Genomic DNA, 11,527 nt, shown 5'->3' on the forward strand with positions numbered 1-11,527 from the left:
GTAAGCCAGACATTGCTCTAGCTATGTTTTTTGAAAAAACTCTCCCCATGGGAATCACTCTTAGGGCAAAGTTCAATTGACCTATCAAGAACTGCAGCTGATACAAAGTAACCTTCCTGGCTGAGATGCAGGCGTTAACCGCCTCCCTGAATGACTGCACCTTTTCCTGAGGCAATCTACATTCCCCTGCCACTGAATCTATCACGATACCTAGGAAGCATAGGCAGGTGGTAGGCCCTTCTGTCTTGTCTGCAGCTAACGGAACCCCCAGCACCTGGGCAAGCTGACGGAAACCTTGCAGTGCCCTCCCGCATGCTAGATCATCAGGGAGACCCATGAACAGGAAGTCGTCCAGGTAATGTACCACATCATCTGACGACACCAAGTCCCTGACAGCCCATTCCAGGAAACGGCTGAATGTCTCAAATACAGAGCATGCAGTGGAACATCCCATGGGCATGCACAAGCCCATAAAGAACTGTCCCTCAAACGTGAAGCCCAGCAAGCAGGTATCCTCAGGGTGGATGGGAGGGAGGCGGAAGGCCGATTCTATATCTGATTTGGCCATAAGCGCCCCTTTGCCTAATCTCTGCAATTTTGCAATGGCCTCGTCAAAGGTGGTGTACCGTACCGTGCATAAGGCCTGATCCAAACCATCATTTATCGATAGCCCAATGGGGTGCGACAAATTATGAATCAAACAAAATTTGCCCGGCTCCTTCTTTGGCACCAACCCCAGTGGTGAACAGACTAAAGATACACAAGGTGGAGAATTAAAAGGCCCCGCCACCCTGCCCGCAAGCACCTCCTTCATAATCTTGTGCCGGACCACCTCCCGCTGTTGCAGGACTGACTGTTGATTTTTTGGCGGGACTGATGAAGGGGGTACGCGGGAAGGAATGCGGAACCCATCCTTGAAACCATAATACAGCATGTATGCATCTTTGACATTATTGTATTTACTGAGAAGGTGCGTGAGAACATGCATCCGTATTGGTGATGGACGCTCGGGACTAATACTTTGGCAGAATGCTCTTAAAGGGTTTGCTTGCCTTGTTTTTTAAAGCACTTGAACTCCGGATGTCCTTGCCCCCCACAGAATGAACAAATGTGCTTGAACTTACAGGCCGCCCCCTTGCTACATTCCTTTTTGTTGTACTGCCAGCAGGCCAATTTTTTGTCTCCCAAACTTTTGTTGAAACAAAATGATTTCCCAGGTGCTTGAGCCATATTAAACTCTGCATGCCAAATATTTATCTCTCTTTGGTCCCATGCTATCTCCGGACGGACAGCCTTCATCTGCCTAAATTTAGTATCATACTGCATCCACGCCGAACCCAGGAACTCGGAGGCCGCCCCGTGTATGAGGGACATGTACCCAAACAACTGCAGTGCTAATGATGGTGTTTTTTCTGTTAAAATCGCAGCATAAATAGCAAACCCTGTCACCCAGGTCCGCAAGGACCATTCCACCCACACAGTTTTTGGTTTAAACTCACTCTCTTTAGTTGCTTTGGGACGACTTGGAACCACCCCTGCATTGATCAGATCAAAAACGTTCACAAATTCCCCCTTGTGAATCTTGTCCCTAGTCTCCGAAGGAACATGCCAAGAAATCGCAGAAGAGGGGGTCAGCACCAAGGATGTAGACCCAAATATTAAAGGAGTCACCACTGGGGGTGATTGTACTACGCTTGCCGCAGTTGCAGTCAGCGAGGGGGAAGTCTGCCCTACCCCCTGCCCCGCTGTAATTGGAGTCCCACCTGTCTGTGCCCACACTTGAGCCGCCACCGCCCCTTGTGATCCAGATACTGGCAGTGGTCCGGATAGTGGTATGGCTGGCGCCCCTCCCAACACCCCCGGGGCCTGATGTGCAACAGAGATCCCCGTCGCTTGCAAGCCCCCGGAAGTTCCAGAAGCCCCCCCTGGCCCCTGCGTCGGCAGCACCATTAACCCTGCCGTATTTCCCGGGGCTGCAAGGCTGTAGAGCTACCTGCCGCTTGTGAAACCACTGGTGCCCCACCCTGTGGTGTCTCCCCCGATGCTGCTGTTGTGGATATTGCCATAATGCTCTGCCCCACCGCCCCCACCGTCATATTGAGCACGGGCCCCTGCGCTGCTTTGTCTGTCCCACGTGCCGCCATGGCCTGAATGATTGACTCACCCCCCACCGTGGCCAACGTGTCCGGTTGTGGGTGTGACTTGTCCTGCTGCCCCTCTCTATATCGTGCAGGGACCTTCCTTTGTCGCTTTGTTGCCCTGCCATCCGGCCGCTGCTCTGGCTCTCCAGCCAACTTTTGAAGCGCTGCTTCCATGCCATGCCGCTGTGCCGCCTTCCAAAGTTCATTGAGAGCACGAAAATCCTCTTGTGCCCCGGGCTTCCCGGAAATGGGGCGAGCACGCTTAGGCTCCATGTAAGCCTGCTAGCGGAAACAAAAGACAACTGTTAACTTCATAATATCGCCATGAAACACACCCCCTACCGGCTAATGGGTACCACCCCCACTGTCCCCCCAAAATACTCGGTATTACAAGCTGCCCCATCAGTAACCCAGAACTAATACGTGATGCGTGCCTATGATCACCAAATGCTAGCACCACCTCCTAAGCGCCTTCACCAGTTTTTCTAACCAAAATCTACCTATCGCCACACCAGATCACATGTCCACTGAAACCCAGCTATGTTTTGTTAACAGGGACACCACTTTAAAATAATTGGAGGAGGGTGTGGGGGTGGAACATTTCCTGCAGCCATTGTTTAAAAATGCGCACCATAAATCAACCAACACAGCTTCCTGAATTGGCCCGCACTTCCTTCTCTGGGGCCTTGTTCCTGATACCTTCATATTATAAGTGGGACTGCGCCAGCTCTCGGGGTTAAGAGGGCCCCTCCTTACATCCTCGTTGGCCCTACATCTGATACCTTTTTTTTTTTTATAATGCGTGCGCATTTATATGGCGCGAACTCGACCCGAAGGTGCAGGAGCGCTTTAGCTGCCCTTTATAGACATTCCCCCTGCAGGCACCGGGAGAGTAAGTGATACGCCCATTTCCTCGCTGGGCCATGTGTTCCTTTGAATGAAGGCTGCTCGGCAGACCGCATTACCACGAAGCGCTTGCCCATTTCCCGCTCCCGCAGCCTTCCCCTCACTCCACGTGCATCTCTCCTTAAGTGAAACAGCCATGCACTCTCACACGACCAACTCCACGGAGGCCGTCCACGCCAGACAGCAAACCACCCCCTTGACCCTCGCATACATTCCACGAGTCCCGCCTCCCCCCTTGCCACCCACTCACTCATGAGGGTTGAAGCGCATCAAAGCGCAAGGCATAAAAGCGGAAAAGCGTATTAATGCAAAGTGCATTTCGCATACCGCCAAGGTTACCTAAAATCGCTGAAGCGGCACTTGGTCCCAAAGGGCTCATTCACATAGACATGTTTATTTAAGGAGGAGATATGGGTGGTCTGCTCCTCCGATCCTCTGTCTGACATATTCCGAGCCAACATTACAACCGCAAACAGTGTCGGAAAACACACCTTTTTCTAATACCAAAACACCCACCTGAGCTGAATAGCGCTGGGTTAATTGCCATGACTAACTGCAGCAAAAGCCAAAAGTGACACAGCTTTTAAACCCACACCCGCACATAGGGGCCAGCATACAAGCATGCCAGTATCATAGCCCTGTGATCAACCGCCGCCACTCATGGACACCCGTCTCTGCCGGCTGAAGAGAGAACCGAGGCAAGCAGTGTACACTATGATCCAGCTCGTTTTCGTGTGAGCCTGTGTACTGCTAAGCACTGTGCGCATTACTTCACCCAGGGCAAAAACCAATCGGAAAAGAATCAAGCATGCCGATTCACTGTTTGCTTTACCTTGCCCCACACTTCAATTGTTGAATAAACACATGTTCGGGCGGACCATATTAGAACCAGGCTTCACTGATTGAAGGTGAAAGCCTTCACAGGAGAAAAAGTGGAAGAAACCGTATGCACCCCCCCCCTTCTTTGTACAATAATGTAAACAGCCATAAAAATCAACCTAGCCTCTTTTCCTCAACATGACACGCTTTTCCCGCCAACCCTGACCTCCAACCCGGGACTCCCAGGCCAAAGGCGCGCTCTTTAACAATTGAGCCACAGTCACTGCCCCGATAGTTATGGTGAAACTACCGGAGGTCATTATCTTAAAGAAGCCGACTGATGAAGTCGAATGCCACTTCGCTGCAATTATCCCCATTACGCGCCTACAGTAAAGTAAATTAAAACGCTCCCAGGAGAAAACCAAAACCTAAAATACAGATAGTCATTATAAATGCTAAACCTGAAATAAATAAAACTACGCCGGCCCCCCTGAACCCACCGCGTTGTTCTTCGGCCTACGACCAAAGCTCTGCACTCTTGGCTGTCTTTTTCCGTTACTCTGCGGCTGTGGTCCAGGGAGACAAAGAGGACGTCCCCCCTCGAGGCACAGCCTTAAATACCTGCCAGATAAGATTCGGTTTCGTTTACCCCTGGATACTCCAGAAACCGCAACTTAAGCCAGTCTGGACCCCTCCTCAAACCAGCCCCCAGAGTGATGCTTGGTCGCATGGCGCAACTGAGGGAGCCCCTCCTCTAGGCGAGTGGGGCTCCTGCTCATTCTGGTACTAGTTTTATGTTCTGAGTTCTGACAAACACATCACTACCTTACTGTCAGGTTACCTGAAATTCATTGTTGTTTTAGCTCTGTTCCCCCTGTCCCACATTGGATATAAAGGAGACCTCCCTTGTTTTCTTCTGTTATCTCTGTAGAACAGGAAAAGAGGATCTAATACACATTATCTGTATTTCTTAAGTTTGATGGACTTTGAGTAAAATGGAGCCAGAAGGGAATCAGGACCTGCAGGCAGGCTGTAAAACTGTGTTGCAACCCAGAAGAGATTTAGCTAAACTGCTGTCTTGCAAAGTACTTCGATATAGTGGCTGGAAGACTAAAGCATCAGCAAGACGCAGAAGCAGAATAGCAGGCAGCTAGCATAGCTTATAGAGCACGGCAACAATTAAACTAAAGCTGGATTGTTTGCCCAAGCTTTGGCACCTTGAAGCACAAGCACTTTATCATGTCTTATTTCTTATTCATTTTAAAGATGGCCTGAATAGGCAATCCGAAGTTCAACGCTCCTTGTCCATGACTTATATATTTAGAAGGACTGTATTGATAATGGAGTTGGGACTCCTGTTTATAGTACAACATCAACAGGCTAATCTGGAAGTGCAAATTTTAATCAACAATGTATAAAGAGAGACACGGTTGATTTATGTATTTTAATGTTTGAATGTTTTAAATTTTGAGTTTAATTAACTGTACAATAAAGATTACTTAATTACTGGTCTTAAGTTTGTGAAACGAGGAGAAATGCTTTATTTCTCCTTGTTTTTGCTGTGTCCATGTGTGCTGCGTTGGGGAGTACATAGAAACATCAAAACGCAAATGATTCTTTATGTGCAGGAAGGTCCCCCTTCCCATACATAAACAATAATTTAAAGAAAATGCCGTTTTGCAACTTCTATGTGTACTACATTAAGCAGCACACTTAGAAGTTACAAAATGGCATTAAAAGATTGTTAATGTGCAGGAAAGAGGACCTTCCTGCATATAAACAATCTTCTGCTCAACGCACACACACTTGCACTATGGTGCAAGGGTGCTTGTGTTGGTAGCTAAAATCAGCGCCAGCACAGGGGGAAATGCAGGGCTGCGCCAAATTCTAATAAATATGGTGCAGCCCTGTGTTTCTAAAGTGAAGAAGCGTGTTGTTAGCCTTCTTGGCTTCTTGTAAATATGCACCTATATTTGATTAAAAGAAGAGAATGAAAAAAATCCCAGTGAAGGAAATGTATCAATATTAACAATGAGCAAATTTAAGATATCCAAGTTTCCGATTATCTTATAGTCTTTGATCTATTAAAATCTAATTAATTCATTGTAATCAGATCAAAGAATGTGAATTAGAATCTAAAGCTACTGAAATGACTCCAAACTTCCTTTCTTGCTTAGTCTTTTTTATCAATATATTTGATCAAGGAAACGAAAGCAGACTTAAAAACAGCCACAATCAACCACAAAAATGAATCTGATACTTTTGTACAAAAAGAGAGTTCAACTTGATAATTGCTCGAGTTATACTGACAATACGAGCATTATTATGACAAAATCACATTGTGGCTAGGATTTCTGAAATTCTATTTTTAAAATATTTCAATTATTTTAATAGAACATTCATCAAATGATGACGCTTACTGAATGCACGACAAAACAACATTGAATTATTGTTTACAGAGACTAATATCCCATAATTATAAAGAGGCTACAAATGCAGCTAATTAGTCAAAAGTCAATGCAAAAAGCTAAAGGCAAAAGGAGCACAAAATAGGAAGACACAACGAGAATGGGCTAGCTAGACCGAGCTGAAAGACAAACTAGTATGTAAAGTAAAGACATGCAGCTAATTGACTTATCAGTTTAACAAATTATTAAACTCCTTCCAGATCCCCTCAGAGAGTTTGTCTTGGTCATGTCAGACAAATATGACTTTCTCATACTTCCATGTACTAAATCAAAAATAATTTCTTTTTTGTCATCCACCCAGATTCATTTTCCTACAAAGCAATGTCTTCACTTCCATAACCAACAACTTTTCCCATTAAATAGATACAAGCAATCGAAAAATACAAACAATGCAATTGGTGACCCTGACACATACAACACCCGTACCAAATTCGCCCTGTGAAATACATAATCAAAAGGTGCCCTTTCTATGATGATATCTTAAAAATATGGCAATTATCCCACAACAGTAAGTCACATGACCGGTATAAGACAAGAGTTTTTGCAGATACTTGTTGTGTTCCAGTGTATGCACGCCTGTGATGTAACAGGCGTGCAGCGTGAGTGACATGTGACTGGGCTTTAATAAAGTGGGCCCCGCACGTACGTCGGCACTTGGCGACGGCGCGCAGAGCCATACAGACATCCCAGTGTCCGTGTATTATTTGATAAGTGGCCAAGTGAAGGCCTCAGTCTGTACCCCAGGTGCCCCCTGAGAGTAGGCCCCCTAGAGCTGGTCCCCAGTCATCACTGGTCCCGCCGAGACAACAACTGGCGACGAGGGCGGTCGTGCCCTCGCTGTGCACGCCACGTGTGCATCCTGGTGTGGGGCGGCTGCGAAACACCCATCCCCTCCTGCAGTGCTTGTGCCCCGAGTGCTGCACATGCTGTGCATGGAGGAGTAGAACTCTCGGCTTCTGCCATGTTGCAGGTGAGCTGCTGTGTGACCTGGCGCCCCGCTCCCGCGCACAGCGCCACCCGACCTTGCCTGCCGGCAACGGCTATCGCTGCACCTGCCCGGGCGCCACAACGTCCCTGCACCCGCCCCCAAGTCCCGTGCAGCGCCGCACCCGTGCAGATCGCGGGTGCGTGAATCGTGCTGCCTGGGTGAAGCGCCGCCGCGGTGCGCACCGGGCTGGCCTGGCCCCTCGCTGCCGCGCGGACTGGGCGCAGCCCGCCTTGCCCCACGCATCTCGCGGGCGTGCCTGCACACGGCGGACCTCCCGGCCATCCTCGCTCCGAGTGCTAAGGTGGGGCTATCGTGCTCCTGGGGAGGCGAGAGGAAGGAGTTGCATACCTGCAGGCGCTGGTGGGAGGACACAGCTCAGGCCGGCCACGAGAAAGCACATGCATTTGGTGCAATCAATCACCAACACCAACCAAGCACGAGGTGCTGCGCCCCTCATCACCTCGTCCAGAGGGGAAAGCATCAAACAGAGTCCACGACTCATCAAGCAGCTCTACAGACACAGTGACACTACACAAGAATCATGGCCACAATACCCCCCATCGAGCCGTTTGTGGTCGAAGGCTCACCATCCTCGCTGGCCCCGAAATGGAAAGACTGGGTGGACCGCCTACTCATATTCTTCGAGGCCACAAAGGTCCACAAAGAACAGAAGAGGGCCATGGTGCTCCACTTAGGAGGCAAGGACGTCCACAATATAGCCAAAACCTTGGTGGAGGCCACGCCGAAGACTCATAGTTCACTCATCAATGCCCTGAATGCATACTTTGAGCCAATGGCTAATCAGGACTATGAGAGATTTATCTTTAGGCAAGCCAGACAACTGCCAGAGGAGTCACTAGACATGTATCACGCGAGGCTGAAACGACTGGCAATGTCTTGTGGGTTCGTGGACGTCACTGAAGAAATAAGGGGCCAAATAATTCAGGGCTGCGCCTCGGCCAAGCTCAGGGAACGAATCCTGGAGGAGTCCGGGAAACCCTTAGCCGACATCCTGACCTTGGGTCGCACAAAAGAACTGTCCAAAGCTCGAGCCGCTCATATGGAGGCAGCCCTCCAAGCGCAGGTAAAAGCTTAACCGGTCAACAAGATCCAAGTAAAGTCACCGGCAAAATGGAATAAGAAGCTCCCTGGAAACTCGATGGGAGCAGTAGGGAAGTCGTGCGGATATTGCGGAGGATCATCCCATGTCCAGGCATCGGAATGCCCAGCTCTAGGGAAGAGGTGCTCAGGGTGTGGTCGGTTCAATCACTTTGAAAAGGTATGCCGATCAAAGAAATTCATAACACACAACAGAGCAGACCAGGTCTAGATATAGTGTGTGTCTATACAGGCGACTGTGGAACCGTTGGATACACATGTGGGTAAATGCTGTTGAGTCACAGAGGTTAGGACAAATCCCATCAGCCCACCCTTTTGGTGGAATCTCATCATGTGGGAATTGATGATCATTCAAAACCTTACCCGGCCTTGTGGTACCGGGAATGAATGTCAGAAATCTAACCATACTGTTCCTCAAATAATGTTAGTAAAGTGCAGTGCTCAAGTGATCGTGATGGATAAAAATGACTACCAAGACTCAGGAAACGTTCAAAAAGACGACTTGGTGTCAGAAATTAAAAACACGCCGAGTAGTTGGATACTGGAACTACCCTATGGCGCTGTGCAGGTGGGTCGACATGTTTCAGCCTATAGGGGAACTACCCCGGCTTTCTTCAGGACCTTTAATATGGAATTACTACTGCAGCTCATGGTGATTTGTGACATGAAGAACAGAAAATGTACTTAAAAGAAGTTACATATCTACCAGGAACTTTGCACTCCAATGTTCACTGTAGGAAGCGAGACATAACTTCTTCCTATCGGGAGACAAAAAATAACACAACAACACAGGGTCACCCACATACATCCGTATGGATACACAATCACTGTGTAGATGAACACACCTGCGCGAACAATTTACATTCCGCATTACACAAAAAGCATAATAGCTTAATCACACAGAGGCATTTCCTCATAGTGATACTCACCCAGCTTTGTGTGGGTGAAGACCTCACCTCACCCGGCAACCGCTCGGGAGAATGAGGCCCCGCTCTACAGTGTAGAAAGAAGACATAGTTAGCACACAACCTATACTATGCCTAACCAAATTACTCTACACACATAACCCAACATACGTGTGCTAGAAACCCATCTATCAGCACAGGAAGTTGTCTACACAGAAGCTGACATAGGGGCACTCTGAAGCCGCCCGTGCCAAAATATTTACAGGTGCCACAGGACACCGTGTAATCACTGATAGACACCTCTAAATCGCTAACCATGACACCCACTAGTGACACTAATTATACAATGAGGACTGGGTATAAAAAGGAATCCTGAATCAAACCCACAGTCTGGTGGAATGTGTGCAATGTAGGAAGGGGGAGGCTGTAGTTGGCGCAGTGTAGCACTAGCGACAAGCAAGGACTCTCTCTTCCTCGTCAGGGCTGAGGGTTACCTTCCAGACAACCTCTGCTTACCCTCTAGGTAGTGTGGCTTAAGCAGTCGTTAGGCTAATCTTTGGGGCACATAGGGTTAAACATTTGCAATATCACACCACCACAACCAACCCTCCACACAATGACACCAAACTGTATTTGTAAAAATATATATCTTTATATAGATTTCAAGCAGGTTTGTAAATACAGTTGTCACACTTTCAATAGCGGTTCCAGTTTACTCAAGTTTAGGTTGCCACAGTTCTTTCTTAGCAATAAGCAATCTTTTGGGCCTTCTGCCCAGGTTCAGTAAGGTTCAGTGTCTTGTAGCGCCTCAGTGCGCTTTCCGCTGTCTCTGCTCGCTTCAGAGAGGAGATCGGGCCTCGAGGGCCAGGAGCTGTGCGAGCCTCGGTTTCAGAGGCGGCTCGCGTTGGGAGCAGATAGCGCGGTGCGAGCTCGAGTTGCAAGGCGCTCGCACCGTGAGGATACAACACAGTACCTTTTCAAATTCTTGTGGAGCGGGCGGCTTCCAGGGGAGCTGTCCCACGTCGCGTTGCTTTTCCGGGGTCGCTGTTCGCTGCGGCTCTCAGCCGGGCAGGTCACGGGTCATCCGGGGCGGCGGTGTTCAGTGGCGGCAGGGTCCTTCCTTCGTCGTTCGCTCCGACCCTGGAGGCGGCGGCTGTGTGGTGGCGGCAAGTGACAGTACGGTCCCCAAGTGCAGGACGTACCCAGCCAAAGTGCCGGCTGCAGCTGTGCGTTCACAGCTGAGTTGTCGGGCAGGCTACCGACCAGAGGGGGGGTTATCACAGGGCGGCTGTCCGTCTTCGCAGGTGGATTGACAGCTCGAAGCGCAGTCAATTCGGGAGCTTGGACCGGACGGGTCCTCCTTCACTTTGCTCTCGGGCTCCCGGTGCAGATGCGGTCACGGTGTTCGGGCCAGCGGCGGCTGGACCTCACGTTGCTCTCGCTGTTGCTTTGGGCCCCAGTCACGGTGCTTGGGGGGATGTTGATGCCTTGGATACGGGGAGCGTGGCAGGCTTGCCCAGCGCTCCCAGACCCCTCTGTCAGTACTGCAGTGATAAGCAGCACACACAGTCGCTTTCTTCAGGATGTAGCGCCCACTGGTCCTGGGGCGCTGGTCAGGGGGCAAGTTCAGCAGCAAGCCCTTGGAGATCTTTCAGCAGAGTTTGGCACAAGTTTCACAAAGCAAAAGTCTTCTTGTAGTCTTTCCTTTTCCTCTCCTTCTGCAGCAAGGCACCAGACACAGGCAAGAGTCAGCATCCTTCCTTGTCCTTCCAGGTCCTTCTCGTCGGGCAGAGTTCCTTCTGTAGCACAAACAGGATCTAATTTACAAGGAGCAGGGCTCCTACTTTTATACTGCATTTCTTTTGTTCTTACAGGCCAGGGGGGCCTTTGCATAGCCACTCTCAGTCCTTGAGTACCTTGTTGGGTGCAATCCGGCTTCTGCTTTCAGTGTGAGGGGCAGGCACATCAGACGCCCCACAGGAGGTGGAGCCAGCATTGTGTGGACAGGGGCAGCCAGAAGTACCTTGTTGATGGGGGTTCGCCCTTCCTGGGCCAGGTGTCGGCTGAGTCATCAGTCGCTCCCCAGGAGGGTGGAGCCAGCATTGTGGTGGCAGAGCACAGCAAGATTCAGAGTCAAGAGCCACTCCTACCTCCCACTAAGGTGTAATCTGCGCATTCACC

The 11,527-nt window shown here is 49.5% G+C and overlaps 1 protein-coding gene across 1 annotated transcript; it reads right to left on the reverse strand.

Annotated features, from left to right (window-relative positions):
• Positions 1–1,035: 1,035 nt before the first annotated feature.
• Positions 1,036–1,950, reverse strand: LOC147725350 (uncharacterized). The gene has a single exon (XM_086964439.1). The coding sequence runs from the start codon at positions 1,948–1,950 to the stop codon at positions 1,036–1,038; it is 915 nt and encodes a 304-aa protein (XP_086820565.1).
• Positions 1,951–11,527: the final 9,577 nt, after the last annotated feature.

This window comes from Lissotriton vulgaris, chromosome 3_2, assembly GCF_964263255.1.
Source record: "Lissotriton vulgaris chromosome 3_2, aLisVul1.2, whole genome shotgun sequence".
NCBI lineage: Eukaryota > Metazoa > Chordata > Amphibia > Caudata > Salamandridae > Lissotriton > Lissotriton vulgaris.

Bases quoted from the DNA above. Each gene is read 5' to 3' on its own strand.
- LOC147725350 (XM_086964439.1), bottom strand. From the start codon at position 1,950: ATGGTGCTGCCGACGCAGGGGCCAGGGGGGGCTTCTGGAACTTCCGGG.